This window comes from Trachemys scripta, chromosome 24 (genome assembly GCF_013100865.1).
Source record: "Trachemys scripta elegans isolate TJP31775 chromosome 24, CAS_Tse_1.0, whole genome shotgun sequence".
Taxonomy (NCBI): Eukaryota; Metazoa; Chordata; order Testudines; family Emydidae; genus Trachemys; species Trachemys scripta.
The window spans coordinates 8,712,690-8,731,916 of NC_048321.1; the positions used below are offsets into that span (position 1 = coordinate 8,712,690).

A 19,227-nucleotide genomic window follows, 5' to 3' on the forward strand; every position below is an offset into this window, starting at 1 on the left:
GATCGGACGGGAGGATGGAGGGAAGGGGGCAGGGATCGGACGGGAGGGTGGGGGAGGCTGCGGGGAGCCCAACACTCACCGGATTTCCCCACTTTCTCTGCGCCCAGCACCAGGATATTGGCTTCCACTTTGGGCTGGCTCCCTTCGGACATCCTGCCGGGCTGCTGGGGCGCGGGGCGGAGCTGAACGACCATTTGTAATCCCGGGGCGCGGAGCAGGGAGCGGGGCGGGCGCTGGGGCTCTGCGAGCCCGGACAGCGCCGGAGCTCGCTTTATAGGGGAGAGGCGGAGTCGGGGTTTGAGTGACGGACACACAGGGACAGCTCGCTACCCCCGCCCCTCCCCCCCCCGGCACCTCTGGCGAGCACAAACACACACACACACACACACACAAAACCCAGCACGCATACAGACCTACAATCCAGGGTGCACACACACATGCACACTTTATTTTCACAGAGAGACACACACAAATGCAGGTTTACAACACACACACGACTCTGGGGGCACGCATACATACACTCATTTTCACAGCTTCACAACACACACACAGCCCAGGGCATCCTTACACACAGAGGCACACAAATACACAGACTCACATTCACACAGAGGTATTCACACGCACATGCTGACACAACTATTGAGTTTTCTCAGACACGCAGCTGCCCCCAGGTATAACCCTCCCCTCTGCCCCCCACCACAAAAGTTCACCCAGAGTTACGCACAACACAGTGCCACACAGACACACACAGACACACACATTCCTACACACTGGCAGGCTCACACGTACAGAGATGTAGTCACACGTACACATACAGGTACACTTATATTCACACAGACACAAAATTACACAAACTGTTCCTCACACACCTGTACACAAGCGCAAGCAGGCAGCAAACCCACACTTCGTGCTCTTGCACAAACACACACTATCCTATCACACCCTCTCCCTTGTACACACACTGAAACACAGAGACACGCTCACACACATGCACACTTTCCCTTGCATGCACACACTCACTCTTTCCTTTGCATGCCTACTCATACACACACACTCATACACTTTCCCTGGCACACTGACATGTAAACACACACCGACGCTCTCACACAGGTACACGCTTTCCCTTGTACATGCACTCTTTCCCTTGGGTGTGTGCACACTGACAATCTCCTGCGCACACCCGAACACCATCTCACACACACAGGCGCTCATGTGCGCGCACACACACACAGTCTCATGCTCACACACATGCACACACCTGCTCACAGAATCTTGTGTGCACAAACACACACAATCTCTTTGTCACGCACAGTTTCACACACCAAATCTCTCTCTCTCTCTCTCTCACACACATACACACACACACACACACGCACACACTGAGCTGAATGGAAACTCCTTTCCCCCTCCGCCTTCACCCATCCTTTGCCTGCCCTCAGAACTCCCAGCTTCCCATCGGGAACTCTTCCTCCCAGCTCAGCCCAGCCAGGAAGCCATGTCATGCCTGGGCCTGCAAGAGTCCTTTCCACACCCTGTGATCTCCTGGCTGAACACGGGGTGAAGGCCGTAAGGACGTAACAGGTTGGGCAAAACCGAGATCCTGAAGTCTGGGGATACACCAAATCTGAACCCCAGGTGCACAATAAGAGGCATAGTCTAGGGCAGGGGTTCTCGAACTGGGGGTCGGGACCCCTCAAGGGCTCGCAAGGTTATTATATGGGGGGTCACGAGCTGTCAGCCTCCACCCCAAACCCCTCTTTGCCTGCAGCATTTATAATGGTGTTAAATATAGTAAATTGTTTTTAATGGATAAGGGGGGGGTCACACTCAGAGGCTTGCTGTGTGAAAGGGCTCACCAGTACAAAAGTTTGAGAAGCGCTGGTGTAGGGGGATTAGGAATGGCTAGAGCCTGTCTCAGTCAGTGCCCAGGAGACCTGGGACATAGGGGGAAACTGAGGCACAGTGGGGAAGTGATTTGCCCATGATCCTCCAGTAGGTTGGTGGCGGAGCTAGGGACAGAAGCCAGGTCTCTGAATCCCAAGGGCCCAATGAGGGGGAGGGATAGCTCAGTGGTTTGAGCATTGGCCTGCTACACCCAAGGTTGTGAGTTTAATCCTTGAGGGGGCCATTTAAGGATCTGGGGCAAAAATCTGTCAGGGACAGTACTTGGTCCTGCTGTGAAGACAGGAGACTGGACTCAATGACCTTTCAAGGTCCCTTCCAGCTCTATGAGGAACATTTCTAGGGGACAATGATGGAATGAACTGCCTAGGGGGGAATTTTCTTCCGAATTCCACCGCCCATTTCTGAACCCCCTGCTACGCAGATGGGTTAGACGACAGCTGGACAGACAGATGTCTTGCTGCTGAGTAAGGTGGGGATAGATCATAGGCACTGGAAGAGCTAGATAAGTAGACGGGGTGGGTGGGAATAGAGAGCCGGGGTGCAGATGGAGAGAGAGAAGTGAGTCTTTATGACAACACTTCTCCTGGCCTTTTTTCTTTCATTTTAGAAGCCTTGGCAAGCTGGGCTCCACACACAGGACACTCAGTGCCTGGCAAAGGCAGGAATGCTGCTGCCATCTTGGGGCCAGGAAATAAACGAGCTGAAAGTGATTTCTAGCCAATTAGTATTAGCCGGGCTGCTCTGATTGAGGCTGTGGGGAGCGGAGAAGAGTCACCGCGCAGTGCGCGCTGGCCAGCACCCCGAGCCTTCCCCTAAGCCAGGGGCCGGGGAGGCCTTTGTGGGGGAGGGGAGCCCTCGGGGAGCCGTTCCCAGCCACTTGAAGACACCGTGACCCTGCTGGAGCGGCACAAAGGGGCCAGAGTGTGACTGAGAATCAGGCCCAATAACCCTTTGGGATAACACAATGGAGGCGGGATTCCTGCCCCATCTCTGTAGTTGTGTGTGGAGAGATGTGTGCTGGGCCGGGGAGTCAGGACTCCTGGGTTCTTCTATGCCTATTCCGGGAGGAAACTGGGCTAGTGTGAGCCAGGGCTCCTGGGTTTTATGCCCCACTCTGCCACTGATTTGCTGCATGGCCCTGCCCAGCTCTGTGCCTCAGTTTCCCCCACTTTTGAAATAGGGATAAAGATCCTGACCTGCCGCCTAGGGGAGGCTGCGAGGCTCATGTTTATAAAGGCCGGTCTGAGTGCTGGGGATGAGAACACCAGCCCCTGCAGCTGTTTCCCACATGCCTGCCAAATATCTAGCCCCAGACAAGTGCATGTGAGCTGGGGAGCTGGGAGCAGGTGCTGGGGAGCAGGTGCTGGGGGGGTGGCCGGACGGTGTCGCGAGTGGTTCAAGCTTTGCCGAATTTGGGTTGGCATCTCCCGTCCTTTGCCTTCTCGTGCCTTCCACACCGCTCGGCATGTGACGCTCAGCTTGGGCAAATGCTGCCCTTTGTGTCGCCCGCGCTCTCTGCTGTGTGTGCTAATTAGGTCTGGGGGTGGAGAGTTGCTTCTGACTGGTGACAAATGCTTGGTGCCTCTGCTGCCTGTGTGCCCGGCTCCGGGTCGGTGTGTGCAGGGCACATGTGCTGTGCAGAGAGTGACAGCCATGCGTGTAAGTGCGGGCATGTGTCTGTGTACATGGCTTTGTGTGGACGGGGGTCTTTGTGTGTGTGGTTGCACATTTGGCTCTGTGTGTGTGTAGCTGGCTCTCTGCACGTGTGTCTGGATGTGTTTGGATGGGTCTGTGTGCATTCATGTGTTTGTAAAGTTGTGTTAGAGTGTGTGTGAGAGACTAAGTTTGTGTGTGTGTGTGTGTGTGTGTGTAGGTGTTTGTGAGTGTATGCACAAGTTGTGATAGACTTGTGTGTTAGTATGTGTGTAGGTGTTTGAGTGTATGCACAGGTTGTGTTAGAGTGTATGGGAGACTGTGTGTTAACAGTTAGTGTGTGTGTAGATGTTTGTGAATGTATGCACAGGTTGTGTTAGTGTGTGTGTAGGTGTTTGAGTGTATGCACAGGTTATGTTAAAGTGTATAGGAGACTGTGTGCTAATATGTGTGTAGGTGTTTGTGAGTGTATGCACAGGTTGTGTTAGAGTGTATGGGAGACTGTGTGTTAACAGTTAGTGTGTGTGTAGATGTTTGTGAGTGTATGCACAGGTTGTGTTAGTGTGTGTGTAGGTGTTTGAGTGTATGCACAGGTTATGTTAAAGTGTATAGGAGACTGTGTGCTAATATGTGTGTAGGTGTTTGTGAGTGTATGCACAGGTTGTGTTAGAGTGTATGGGAGACTGTGTGTTAACAGTTAGTGTGTGTGTAGATGTTTGTGAGTGTATGCACAGGTTGTGTTAGAGTGTATGGGAGACTGTGTGCTAGTATGTGTGTAGGTGTTTGTGAGTGTATGCACAGGTTGTGTTAGAGTGTATGGGAGACTGTGTGCTAGTATGTGTGTAGGTGTTTGTGAGTGTATGCACTGGTTGTGTTAGAGTGTATGGGAGACTGTGTGTTAGTATGTGTGTAGGTGTTTGTGAGTGTATGCCCAGGTTGGGTGAGAGTGTGTGGGAGACTGTGTGTTAGTGTGTCTATGTGGTTAGGTGCGTGTGTAGGCTGTGAATGTAGTGGATCTATGTGTGTTTGTGTAGATCTTTGTGCATGACTGTGGTTGTGTGTGTGTTTGTGGCTGAGTATGTGGTTGGCCTATGTGAATGGCTCCGTGGGTCTGAAGTGGGGTGGGGGGTGACAGGCGTGTCTGAGGCTATAGCAAAATGTGTATAGTATATGAGAAATAGCCCGGGATCACGGATTACAGCCACAAGGGGGCAAGGTTAAGCTTCTTTGTGCAGCCTTAACTTTGGCATTTACTTTTTCCATTCTTCTCTTTACAACCTCTACAACCTCCATCTCCGGGGGACCTCCCACGGCAGGTTACTCCTTGTGGTCATCTATCTGCCCCAACTTGAATTTAACTCAGACACGCTGATTTCTTTCCACAGACCTGAAGAAGAGCTCTGTGTAGCTCAAAAGCTTGTCTCTTCCACCAACAGAAGTTGAATATAAGAACATAAGAACGGCCAGACTGGGTCAGGCCAAAGGTCCATCTAGCCCAGTATTCTGTCTTCTAACAGTGGCCAGTGCCAGGTGCCCCAGAGGGAATGAACAGAACAGGTGATCATCAAGTGATCCATCCCCTGTCGCCCATTCCCAGCTTCTAGCAAACAGAGGCTAGGGACACCATCCCTGCCCATCCTGGCTAATAGCCATTGATGGATGTATCCTCCATGAACTTATCTAGCTCTTTTTTGAACCCTGTTATAGTCTTGACCTTCACAACATTCTCTGGCAAGGAGTTCCACAGGTTAGTCCAATACAAGATATTACCTCACCCGCCTTGTCTCTCTAATATCCTGGGACCAGCATAGTTACATCACTTGGGGTGGCCTGATAGCAAGTGTGAAAAATTGGGACACTTTTTTCCCCGGGAGGGGGTATAGTTGCCTATATAAGAAAAAGCCCCTAATATCAGGGTGGTCTGGTAATATTGGGACATCTGGTCACCCTAACAACACTGCAAACATCCTTTCAGTGTCATTTTCATGTGGAACCCTACAGCGGGCATCCCACACGCTCCATCTTCCTCTAGGGCAGTGGTTCCCAAACTTTAACAGCCCATGAACCCCTTTCACTAAATTGTGAAATCTCGTGAACCCCCTCCTAAAAATGAATATTTTCAGGGATTTAAGTTTAAATTTCCTCAGTGTGATGGATGCCCCAACTGCCGGGCCCCGGAATCTATGAACCTCTGAAAAATATTTTTAATTGAAACTTTTTTTAACAAACATAGAAAAACTAGAAACCAAAAATGTTTCTGTAAAATGTTTTTTTGGCTTTTGTTTTAAAAAAAATGGTTTTTAATAAAAATAAAAATTCATTTTTGGTTTTCAAAAATCAGAAAATGTTTCATGAAAACAGTTTTTGAAAATGGACCATTTTTCCGTTTCAGTTTTTTGTAAAATTTTCTTGGGGAATTTTGAAAAATGTGAAAAAAAATTCAAAACTTTCTGTGAAAAATGCTTGGTATTTTTCACCCACCTCTAGTTTCGGGTGAGGTTGTGGCTGGTGGTAACAAGGAGGGCCGTGGTTCTGGCTTTAGATGAGATTTGGCAAATTCCTGGGGCTCGGGCTGGGGTTCGGGCTGCCGGCTCCCCCGCTGACGGGGGCAGGGCTCGGGCTGCCGGCCCCAACTGCCTGGCTCCGCTCTCCCTGGGGCTTGGGCTGCCGGCCCCGTGCAGAGCGCTGGGGTTCGGGCTGCCGGCTCCCCCGCTGACCGCCGGGACTCAGCTGCCAGCCCCTACTGCCCGGCCCTGCTCTCCATGGGGCTCAGGCTGCCAGCCCCGCACGGATCACTGGGGTTCGGGCTGCCAGCTCCCCTGCTGACGGGGGCAGGACTTGGGCTGCCGGCCCCAACTGCCCAGCCCCGCTCTCCCTGGGGCTCGGGATGTCTGCCCTGCAGCCGGGTCCCACCTGCTGTCTCCAATGCCCGGGGTCCTCTGTCCGCCATTAGTGAAATTTTTCTGGCGACCCCCCTGTAACGTTCTGCGAACCCCCAGGGGTTCGCGAACCCCAGTTTGGGAACCACTGCTTTAGGGACATTAACGTGATCTGGCGGTCTCTGGCTGTAAATTACGGTGGAATTCTGCGTTCACATCAATGTAGGGATCAGAGTTCTCAGCCTCGAGGAGCCAGCAGGTGGCGACAGAACTGCAGGAAAGCCCAGAGCACAGTAGCCAAGGAATGTGTTCCCTTTTGTAGCAGAGACCCTGTGCAAAAGAAAGCCGCAGGGTATTATCCAAGGGTCAGATTTGTAGCTGTAGCAACAGACAAGTGAGAGATGGCTAGATCCAAGAGGTGCCTGTATCTGCCTTGCACAGAAAATCAGGCGTTAGCAGGCGGGGGCTGCACTCAGCCAAGGAATGTTTTGCAGCACAAAGCCCCGTCGTTTAGCATTATTCTTGGCATCGGCGGGAGCCATTGTGCAGCTGACACGCTGGGTTGATTATTGGCACATCGAGATGCCGTTAGCATTGGGCAGGTGTTGCAATTGGAGGCCTTCTAGCGTCCTGCTAGTGGTCCTAGGTTGGCTCTGGGATTGCAACTCACCCCTGTGCGAAGGGCCCAATGTGATCTCTCGGTATCACTGTGCGGATGAATGTACCAGGCGCCCGCCAGGCAGAACCCCTACCCCTGTGCTGTTGGCTATCCCTGGCTCGCCCTACCTTAATGACTGGCAGCAGCTACCAGCGGCGGGAGCAGCCGTTAAAGGGAGAAATCTGAAGACGGGGGGAGTGAGGCAGTTGTCTGTCGGGTGGAAGGGTTCCCGTGGGAGGCACACGATGCTTATCTCTCACTCTCATTCCTCAACTGGTTGCTGTGGCATCAGGGAACGTATAAACTCTCAAGTGTCTGAACAAGTTGAACCAGCTGTACAGTGAGTGCTCTGTGACTGGTCCCAGCTCCTCCTCCGATTCCCCCCCGAGGCCAGATTCTCATCTCAGGGCGAAGCCGGAGTTGCTCGCTCCATTATGCAGAGTGCCCCGGGTTTCGATCACATACAGTGCCCGGTAAGAAGGGGCCCTCCTCTAGGCCCTACCGAAATACAAATAACAACAACAAAGGGCTCTGAGCAACCCAGAATGAGAGGCCTAGATGGGAGCATCTCTGCTGCCTTGGCGTAGAGAACGTCTGATGTCCTGCCACCTGCCCTGTGTAGAATGCAGCTCCACCCCCTGGTTTGGCATAACCCGGCTTCTGGGAGGGACCTAGTCCTGGCACAAACTACCCTCGCTTTTGGAATGCTGAATCTCTGTCAGAGGAGGTGCCGGACGTGGCAGCGATCCCCGAATAGCCCTCCTGCCTGGGCCGTGCAGGGCTGGCCGTCAGTGTTGTGTCAGTGTGTGAGCTGCGAAGTGCACCATCCGAGAATGATTGCATCTTACTAGTGAGGCTATAGACTTAATGTACTGCAGCCTCTCCCATAAGTTCCATTCAACATACCGGCGCCTTTCTCATCTAGGCGAACCGGTGCATAAATCTTTCTAATCTCATTCAAATCTAGGGCCTGATTCGCTTCTCACTCAGGTTATGTCTGTCCTGCAAGTGAAGGTAGGATTCCAGCCCAGGTGGCCGTTCCCAGACTAGCTTCAATCTAGTCGGCTCCACTAGGCAAGTAGTGAAGATGTCAGGTTTCAGAGTAGCAGCCGTGTTAGTCTGTATCCGCAAAAAGAACAGGAGTACTTGTGGCACCTTAGAGACTAACAAATTTATTAGAGCATAAGCTTTCGTGGGCTACAATCCACTTCTTCGGATGCATATAGAATGGAACATATATTGAGGAGATATATATACACACATACAGAGAGCATAAACAGGTGGGAGTTGTCTTACCAACTCTGAGAGGCCAATTAAGTAAGAGAAAAAAAACTTTTGAAGTGATAATCAGTGAAGTGAAGATGTGACAGCCAAAGCTTCACTATGAACTTGCAGCCAGGCACGCCAGGGCTGTACTCTTGTTGCTGACCTACATTAACGTCCGTGGCACCATGTGTTTGTTACCCATGCTAGCTGGATGAAAGCGAGCATGGTTATACTTGTCTGCACTACAATCACACCTGAGTTTGCAGAGTGGACGTGCTCTTCCACGCTCGTAAATTGGAAGATGTGATTGTTCTGGCAATTTCCTGCAAGTGACAAACTTTATTGAGTGTTTTCGGAGTTCATCGTATTAAAAATGCAAATGTTTGTGTGTGACGTGGGATTGTCTGTACCTTCTTTAAGGAGAAGTCTTGGCTACTGTAACCCCTGGGATGTGTTATGCGCTTCAAAAGATGCTTTGAAACAAGGGGTTAGACCAGTGATACTCACAGCTCAGTGATTCAGGAGTCAAGTTAGTGATCAAAGTGACCCAGGAGGGTGAATGACCCGGGAAATAGTTAATATATATATTATTCTCACAGCAAATAAGTTACTAACTTAGTGCAAGTTGATGACTTAATTGGTTAATAACATAGTCAAAGCATCCCGATTGGCTAATAACTCAGATTGGTTAATAACTAAATCACACCGTGGTTTAATATTATGTGCTGCAAAAAGCCACAGGAGACGCATTGAAGAGCCATTTGCGGCTCCATTGTGTTCGACAAACAAAGTAGCGGGATTCCCGGGAAATACTTGGGAGGCGGGGCATGCAAATGACCCACCTCTGGAGCCATCCTTTTGAAGTTGCACCTTGAGCAGAAACCCATCGTCTGGCTGACGACCTAGTCACGGTGGCTTGGAAGCCCCATTGGATGAAAGGAAGAGCGGCTCAGATCCATGAGCGAGCAAGTTCTGAGTGAAAGGGGTATGAACGGGTGACCGCAGGCAAAACCCCTGTGTTGGGGTTTGAAGGACTTCCCACCAACCTGAGCCCTTGCTGGAGTAAGGGCGTGAGCTCCGGTGAGTTTAGTAGCGTGCATGGAGGTTCTTTGATCGTTTTAAATATACTTTTTCCTTAAGAATAAAAGCGCTTGCTTCGAAAGGGCAGTATGGGAACTTTAAACCACGATTTAAGGACTTCAATAGCTCAGACATAGGTCAGGGGTTTGTTCCAGGAGTGGGTGGGTGAGATTCTGTGGCCTGCGTTGTGCAGGAGGTCAGACTAGATGGTCATAATGGTCCCTTCTGACCTTGAAGTCTATGATTCTATGATTCTTATAACGGTAGTGTAGTGGGGTGGTCACCCCGCTCCTGCCCTGAAGGGCTTAAAACAGCCCTGGAGAGGGCTGTGGTGGGGAAAAGCTAGGCTGATTGGGAGAAGGTGGGGCCACGCCCCAATCAGACCTCAGCTGGCCCTATAAGAAGGCTGAAGGCCAGAGGCTGAAACACTCTCTCTCTAGCTTTAGCGAGAGAGAAGGACCTGGCTGCCTGGGAAGCTGAGGAGGGGACCTAGGGTGGAGCAGTGCTGGGGAAGGGCTGAGGGAGCTGGGAAGCTCCCGCCTAGCTAAGCCCCAGGCTGCAGGCCGAGTTAAGGGCCCACAAAAGGGCACTAGGGCTGCAGAGGGGCAGTCCAGAGATAGGCAGAGGCAGGAGATGTAACCCCCCTTGCCGATGATGAGGGGTTTGCAGACTGCTGTCTGCCCCAGTGAGTGGGGGCTAAATGGAGTCTGGCAGTAGCCACTGAGGCAAGGTGGGGATAGAGGGTTGGGGGTTCCCTGGGGTGGGGAGACCCAGATTGTGGGGCTACTGTTGGGGCAGAACCCCAGGGTAAAGGGCGCCGGAGTCCGGGAGGGACACGGGGGCCAGCGGCAGGTGAGACACTGGCCTGCAGAAGGCGCTCCGGGCTGGAAGAGCTAATTCCCAGGACGACCAGCAGGAGGCGCCGCGTCGGTGAGTCGTCGCCCCGCCACAGGTAGCAATTACACTGCATAAAGTCTCCGCGGAGAGAAATGAAGCAGGGCTGCTTAGGTGTCTGTCTTTCCCTGGGGATTTCGCAGTCCAGTCGGGGGACAGCACAGCCTGGAAATGCCCTGGTCAAAAGGGAGAGAGAGCCGGTCTCCGTCCAAGGAGCCTGGAGAAGGTGCCGTTGCTGGACGGTAGAGGAAGAATACAAGTGCAATTGTCCTGTCCTGTGACAGATGCTGCTGTATTTGAGTCACTTGAGTTACAGTGGAGTATAATGCCAATACCAGGGAGAAGAGAATCAGGGCCCTAATCCCAATCGATGACTGGGAATAGCAAAAATCTCGCAGATTAATCCTGGAGGGAGGCAGCAAGTGCCGTGGTTAGGGACCAGTCTGGGAGGGAGGAAACCTGGGTCCTACTCCCAGCTCTGCTATTGAGTCATTGTGTGACTGTGGTGGGCAAGTCCCTTCTCCTCGTTCTGCCTCAGTTTCCCCCAGTGTAAAATGGGGCTATTGCTCTTTGCATTAGCAGTTAGGAGTTCCAGTCCTCCCAGGCCCCCAAGACTCAAGGTGCTGCCCAAACACAGAACAAAAAGTCACTCCCAAAATGTGCTGAACTTTGTGAAGTGGGTTGTGAGCTGCGAGTGGAAAGCGCTGGCTAGATACATGCTAAGGATTCTCGGTGTCCTCCATCTCTGACACAGGAGGTTATATGCAGGGCTCGAATTAGCAGCAAAATTACACCGGGTGCTGCCCTTAGGGCTTAATACTCGTCCGCCTAGTCGGCTGGAAATACGCCCCTCATTGCGCGGTGTAATCTGGTTGCCTCAGTGCCTGTAGGACAGCGCTAAGCGCTGGCTGTGTGCAGGAGGTGGAAAGCAGGGGCGCTGGAACGGGGCGAGGGCAGGCCATGCCCCCCCTTAAAAGACCATAAGGGAGAGTGATGGACCAATGCAGGTGTGACAGACAGCGGCCTGCTGCTTGGACAGCATGAAGGGTGCTGCAGCGATGCCAAAGAGGCACAGCTCCTAGGTCATGTGCCCTGCCTCGTTCTCTTGTAGGGGACAGCCTGGGATTTCTGCTTGCTGCACCCTGGAGAGGAGACGCCTTCCTCATGGCAGCTGGTCCTGCTTTAGTAAGTGTTTCAGGCTTGGGCGGGGGAGATCTATTTTGTTTGCCTGCGCTAACGCGCTGCAAGGTCGGGGCGTGGTGCTGTACAGACCCGTGGGGGGAAACAGCCTCTGCCTGGAGCCGCTTACAATCTCAAGAGAGCGTGGTAGTGCTTTGGGAGTTGGCTGGTCCCCGGCCGGCCGGCAGGCGCTGGAACTGCCTGTCAGCTGCTAATGCAATCACTCGAGGGCAGCTCCAGCATTTGGCAATGTGGCCACCCTCATGACAGCAGAGGCTGAGTCACTGAGGTGGCTGGGGAGAGCTTGGCTAAGTGCTGCGGCGAAAACACAGCACGAAATGGGAAGGGACTTGGCCAGATTCACCCAGCCAGTCAGTTGCAGCTGGAATCAGAACCCAGGAGTTCCGATTCCCAGTCCAGCACCCGACCCGCTCGACCGCGCTGTCTCCCTTCAGTTCCGGACAGCCGCCCCTCAGATTAATAGTCTTGGTGGAACCCCGTTGCCTTTGCTGTCTCTCTTTGACCGGCTGCCGCTGCTCCCCATAGCAGTTTAGTCCCAGACCAGCCACCTTAACCACAAGGCCTCGTAACTCCACCCTTCCCTCCATTCTAACTTCCCCCAGCCCCAGGGTTACATCAGACTCATGACTCATATACCATCACCACCAGCGGTAGCGATTCTGCAGGCCAAATTCACCCTCACTGAGGCTTGTGGTAGCCCCATGGGACCGCGCAGTGCAGATTCTGGCCCCTGTCGGATTTGAAGACCTAGTTTGCCAGCTTCGCTCCCCTGGCCCAATTCCTGGCTCTGCTACAAATTCCTTCCCATGGCCTTGGGCAAATCACTTCCTCTGTCTCCATCCCCCGCCATGTGTAATACAGGGCTAGTCTGCCTGCACTAATAACTCAGTGTCTGGAGGGTGCTCAGACATGATTGTGGTGGGCCCTACGGAGTTATCGATGGCCAGCAAGCATACAACCAGCCTCTGATATATTTGCTAAGTACGCTCAGTCTGGAGACTTGGGTGAGATGAAGACACGGGGCTGTTCTCAGAGCAGTTCCATGCATGGCGGAGACTTACCGGATAACATCCCGTGGCCAAGTTGCCACTGTCCTCCATCCCTGGGAGGGGTTAGAGACCTACTCTGCCCATCACCTTTACCCACACTCCAGTCTTAGACCTGCCTTGCTTTCCCATCGCCCACTGCACCCGCTGTGTTCAGTGCCAAGAAAAGCCTGGCGCTCCGTCAGCACCCTCTCTGGTGACCCTCTTCCAGGATCCTAGGTCAGGATAGTTTTGCAGTCCCCTCTACACGTGTAACTTTGGCCTAGAGGGAGGGGCCTATTGAGATGGAGGCGGGGCCGGGCTACATTTGAACTATAAAGCATAGGCAGGTAAACTTTGAGCGAAAGAAGTTCCTTGCTGGGTCTGATCCAGGGCCTGTTTAACCTCATTGTCACCCCCTGCGGCTTGGCATTCGTGCTAGCTCTGTCTCCTCCTTCCTTTCCCTCCCACTCCGCTGTGTGCGGCGACTGACGCAGAAGTCCAGCACGTTCATTCCCCGGGCTCTGCAGGGGCTCGGTCAGGGATGGATGTCTGGGCTGCACGGAGCAGGACTGCAAGGGGCCCAGAAATATTCTCCTCCCCGCCCATCCCGTAACTTATCTAGAGTCTTATTTACACATTGAGTGCCTGTATAGACACCTGCTGTGGTGCCAGGGGTGGGGTGGGGTGCGGGGAGTTGTTGTGCAGTGGGTGTGACTCATGTGCTGGAAGCGTGAGGCTGCACCAGCTAAAGGGAAAAGTTGCACAATAAATGGAGCCCGAGACTTGCAAATGGGGCCAGCGAATCCGGAACCCCGCAAGGGACCCTGATGGTTGGAACGTGTTTGAGTTGAGTCACCAGGCTTGGGGAATCGGGAGCACTAGGTCTGGCTCCACTCCTACTGCTAATTAACTCTGGGTAGCTCTGAGATGTGTCCGGGCAAGGCTAGAGGCTGCCCAAATACTGGTTCCAGGCTACAAACCTCTGTGTATCACGGTGGTGGGAAACCCCAGTCCTGGACCACAGGCCTTCCCCCCCACCCCCAGTTTTAGGCATTGAACAAACCCAGAGACAAAAGCCGGTGCCCGCCCCCAAAGAGCTGACCATCTAAGCAGACAAGGGACAGCAGGTGGCTACAGACCGATGGGCGCACAAGGAAACAATGAGGCAGCGGGACAGGCAGGGGTCTCACCTTACCAGCCGTCTAACCCTTGTCAGGACTTTTGAAGGCATGACAGCGACACTGGCTTACTGGAGGCAAAGTGACTTCCTGAAGGCTGACCCCTAGGGTAAGGGAATTCTGGGGGAGACAAACTCCGATCAGGCCCCGAAAACCTCAGGCACCCGCCAATACTAGCTGCTTCTGAAAAAACGTAGCTTAACCAACGCTTTCCCCTCATCCGGCTGGATGGTGTATCTGTGATTTCCACGCGCTTCACCGCCCCAGGCCTACACACAGTACTTGGATGTCTGTCGGCTGCAGCGCTGGTCCCCGGATGGTCCAATAAAAGCTATTACCTCACCCACCTTGTCTCTCCTATACGTCTGCGAGGCACCTGACCGTTTTTTTTAACCACTCTCATTAAAGCTGTACAATCCGTTGTGTGGCTGCTGTCCAGACAGGTCCCATTCTAGCGAATTCCCCTTTCCATACAGGAGAAAACGCTGCCGGCCTACGCACCTTTTAGACCAGTACAATGACGTGAACCGTAGGGAAGTGGTGATACATTAAGTATACGGGCAGTGCTACAGCCACACAGCTTGCCTGGAGAGACCAGGCCATGGCAGTAGTAGGTGCCGTTCTTTGGCATGGCGATGGCGGGTTCTGATTTCGCAGTGAAACAGACTTTACCGTAATCTGCAATCAGTGCTTACAATAGGGCTTTCCGATAGCCTCTTATCTGAGGGACCGGGTTTCCCCGTGACGAGTTGCAGCAGGTTTATTATACGTAAGGGGAGAGGATTAAACCTATTGGGTTTAACCCATAGGCTGTATGCATGCGTCTGTTTCTCTTTCAACCAGGCTGACTTCAGTCTTGTTCTAGTTCGGGGGGGCCCACCTGAGCCTGAGAAGGAGCCAGAATTTTCCAACGTACGTTGCCAAAGAGCCACCGTAATAGGGGAGCAGCCCCCCATCAGCTCCTCTCCCCCCGGCTCCCAGCACCTCCCGCCCACTGGCAGCGCCACCGATCAGCACCTCCCCATCCCCTCCCTGCGCCTCCCAATCAGCTGTTTCGTGCCATGCAGGAAGCTCGGGGGGGGGGGGGGGGAGGAGCGAGGGCACGGCCAGCTCAGGGGAGGGGGCAGGAAGGGGTGGAGTGGGGGTGGAGCCAGGGGTTGAGCAGTGAGCACCCCTGGCACATTGGAAAGTTGGCACCTGTAGCTCCAGCCCTGGAGTCAGTGCCTATTCAAGGAGCCGCAAATTAACTTCTAAAGAGCCATGTGGCTCCGGAGCCATGGGCCACCCCTGTTCTAGTTGCTTAGGAACTGGTTGAAGCTAAACCAAAACGATTTAACTAACTAGCGACTCTCGTTACCGCGGTCCTCCTAGCAATGTAGGTAAGTAGCAACAGCAGGAACGTACACCCAGCCAGCCACCTACCTACGAACACCCCTTCCTGCCGCTCCATCCCCAGGAGGCTCACGCACAGCTCTCTGCAAAACCCCGCGCAAGCCGGCGTCTTCCAGTGTGCCTGGAAGGTCACCAAATTGAGTGTGGGGAGCAAGTCCTGGAGTCTAGGAGCATGCACCCCCTCTTTCATAACGAGAGGGGGGAGGTTGGAGTGGCCCTGCCGAAACAAGCCGCTCGGGCTGAAATGCAGGCGTCCACATGGGTTCGCACAACCTTCAACAGGTGTGAGTCTGGGGGCGGAGTCTGCTCTGCTCCTTGGGCGTGCGCTCATCCCAGTGCAAAACCGGTGCTCACTGCTCCTGCTCTGATGTGGTGTAGCCTTTTACAGATCAGCGCCTGAATTACAGTCGACTGCCTGAAACTGGGCGGCCACACGGTGCTAGGTGCTGGGCCTGAGACGCCGGTTGCAATCCCGGTTAGCGTCTGCACAGACACGGGATGGGAGGAGAAATGGAGGCCCAGAGAGGGAGAAGGGACTTGCCCAGAGTCGTACATCAGGTCAGTGGTGGAGCTGGGAGTTGAGATTTCTGTTCTCTTCCTGACTTGCTATCACTGTGATCAAATCACTCGCCTCACTCCCGATGCCTCCATTTCCCCATCTGTAAAATGGGCAAAATATTTCCCTACCTTTAGGTGTGGTTAAGAGCTCCTGGGATGGAACATGGCACTTGCACACTTAGGAAGTGATCAGTGTTAGAATAGTCACTCATTCTATAAGCCCTTTGCAGTGTGGTATTTTCAATGACTAATGTACTTGTAAGTAACTCTTTACCTCTAGGTGTTTGTCTCCAGTCCTGTTACAAGGCAGCACTGGGGATCATCCTAAAACAGTGGCTTGGCTCTTAAGAAACCTTACTGAGGTTTTTCCCAGGCAAAATTAACAGCGATCCTGCTCTGAAGACTTGGAGCCAACTGGAATCTGGCTGCCTCCACTGGAATGCATTACCTAGGAAGGTGGTGAAGCACTGGAATAGGTTCCCTAGGGAGGTGGTGGAGTCTCCTTCCTTGGAGGTTTTTAAGGCCCGGCTTGACAAAGCCCTGGCTGGGATGATTTAATTGGGAATTGGTCCTGCTTTGAGCAGGGGGTTGGACTAGATACCTCCTGAGGTCCCTTCCAACCCGGATATTCTGTGATTCTATGATTCTGGCTGTTTGAAGTCGAGTTATTTACTGAAACTTGTTTTCAAATACAGCGTGTTTGGGTTCTTTCAGATACAACGTGTTTATCTTGGCCCTGGTTCCTGGGAGACGGAGCCAAGGAGGGAAGTCAAATGTCCCTGAACAAAACAAGCTTGCTCTGTTTGTTCCATTTCCAGATTGCCAGGAGCTGCGGATGATTAGGGAGAAGAATGGTTTAGTGGTAAAGGCCCTCACCTGGCCCATTGAAGACCTGGGTTTAAATACCTGCTCCGTGAATGTGGGCAAGTCACTTAGTCGCTTGGTACCTCAGTTTTCCCGTCTGTACAATGGGGATAATGGCACAACCCTGCAGGTTGTGAGGATAAATACACTAAAGACTGGGAGATACGATGGGGATGAGGGAATCAGTTAAGTACCTAGAATAGCTTGGCCAGCTTCTTCCCCTTCCCCGGGGCGTGTTGTGTGAATTGCTTAGAATTGTGCATATCACTGATCTTGAAGTGTGTTCACAATTATTGATGAACTGGCCCGTTTCCAGGAGGCTGGACACCAGACTGTGTTGTGGGGAGGCAGCCATGTGTGTCTTATTACCAAGATCTTTAGAGGGTTTATTGGACAATGGGGGTGTAAGTGGGTCAGGGTGGGACTCTGACCTACCCACTGAAAACATCAGTCCCTTGCCTGGGCGGAACGGAGAAGGGAAGCGGATTAGGAGTCAGACCTGGTTCCATTCCTGGCTCTGATTTGCCCAAGGTCACTGGCACTACTTTCTCCCTCCTATTTCCTGGTTACTTGGTCCAGCCATGTGCACACCTCACTAGTTCCATTACACCCTCAAACAGCTCAGTGTTGTCTTTCTTCTTGTGTGTGGCATGGAAAAAATCCGGTAAATGCAAGCCCATTGGTAAAGGACGTGTTTATCCTAGACCTGGCCCATTTTCACCCTTCCCTCCACCCTTGCAATGGCCTGGATTGATTGCAGAGATCAAAGCACAATGACATATTTTTTTGGCGAGACAGCAAATCAACTTTAAGAGCATTCTGGCTGTTCCACAAGTTAATTATTGCCAGGTTAGAATCTCGCTCTGTAGAGTAGTTTATCTTTGGTCTTGCGTGTCTTTGTTTTCTGAAACACCTCTGCGATAGTGAAACCCAGCTAAGATAAGGGAGTAACTGGATGTACCTTGGAGGCTGAAGGCTTTGGATGAGACCCAAAATTGTGACATCCCCATTTTAGCAGGTGGGGAAACTGAGGCAGAGCACTGCCACATCTTGATCAAGGGCACACAGCTAGTTGGTGACAGTTCTGGGAACAGAATTTTGGGGTGAGTGTGTGGGTGTGTGAATTGCACTGGACAAATCTCCCTAAGAGAGAGATGTTATTCATATAGCTTGGCTTTGGGAGGAGGGGGAGATTGAAGGGTTTTTGTGAATGAGTTGTACAAAGCCTGCTGTTCTCCTCTCTCAATTAGTCACTTCTGCCAGCACCAAGAGACGAGAGCATGGCTCTGGTGAGCTGTAGCATTTGTTAGATATGACACTGGGAATGCGGGAATGACATTCCCAACAGCTCCCTGGGGCAGTCCCACAGTCTCTCTACTTTATTGAAGTTTGTCCAGTGGCAGAAACAGCTTCTCACTAGCAAGATGAGCCAATGTCCTGTCCCCACCCGACTGGCGCGTGGCGCCAGAGACGAGTCCAAGGCTCTGATTCTGAACTTTCCCACAGCCTGGGTTGTCCAAGTCTGGAGTCCCATCCATAACCAAAACATTTTCTCACTGCCATGCTTTACCCAGCATGGTGGAGATTTCTGTGCTCAACACACCAGAAATTAGCTTGTGGGACAGCCAGGAGAAACTGGGACCAGCCCTCTGATGGTTGCCCTCTCCCGGGGGCTGTATCCTACCCTGGCTGGAATTTGAAGAGTCACAACTAAATTGCTGTCGTAAATGTCTACGGTCCTCCAGGAGAAAGCTAATTCTCACCCTTTTCTCTCTCCCTGGGGGAGGATGCCAGTCTCTGCCTGCCTGCTCTGTTTAGCTAGCCAAGAATTGCCAACATACCATGACCATGTTAACATGTGTGCCCGCTCTAGTCGACAGCGGGGATCGAGAAAGGACCATCAGCACCAAGGGCTGGACCTTAACATTTCTTTAGGCACCTAGTGAGATTTCAGTGGGAGTCAGGTGTCCATCTGCAGCGTTAGGTGCCTAAACGCCCTCAAAAACCAAACCCTAACAGCCCAAGCTAAAGGGATAAGTTATCTGTAAGTATTAAGCTGCTGTGGTTGAGGTGCGGTGGACACACACATACATTTACTTGCCCAGGAATATTTGGGCTGCCTTCTCTAGAAACCTTGGAGAAACCATGGAACATAAATCCAGGCTAAGGACGGACTTCCTGGCTGGTAAAGTTAAAGGAAAGGAATGCCTGACCTCCAGCCAGGCTAGTCAACAATGAAAGCTTCTCTTCTGGAAATCGCTTCTAGCCCCTTGTCCCCTCCCTCTCAGATTCATAGATTTTAACGCCAGACAGGACTATTATGACAATCTAGGGCTCATCGGCACTGGGAAACTTACCAAAAGAGGAGTACGGTACTAGTTTGGTATAAGCCCCCATGTGAATTTACTCTGGAATGAGGGTGCATGCGGGAGCTGATAAGTATTCCAGAATAGCTCTTTCAGTTCATTTCCAAGTGTAGACAAGCCCGTAGTCTGACCCCCTGTATCGCTCAGGCCAGAGAATGTTGCACTGCAACTCCTGCATCCAGCCGTAATGCCTGATTGCACTCAAGCGTGTCTCTTAAAGACGTCCGGTCTTGATTTAAAGACTTCTAGTGTGGGCGAGTGTCCCCCGGCCCCCAGCTTAGCTCTTCCAAGGGTTAGCGATTAAAA

The 19,227-nt window shown here is 52.4% G+C and overlaps 1 protein-coding gene across 1 annotated transcript in view; it reads right to left on the reverse strand.

Annotated features, from left to right (window-relative positions):
* LOC117869785 (ras-related and estrogen-regulated growth inhibitor-like protein) overlaps window positions 1-245 on the reverse strand; it is a 7,152-nt gene extending 6,907 nt beyond the window's left edge. The window contains exon 1 of the mRNA XM_034756882.1: window positions 80-245. Within this exon, the coding sequence (XP_034612773.1) occupies window positions 80-194 (115 nt within the window). The 5' untranslated portion in view covers window positions 195-245. The remainder of the gene's footprint in view (window positions 1-79) is intronic.
* Between the last annotated feature and the right edge of the window lie 18,982 nt (window positions 246-19,227).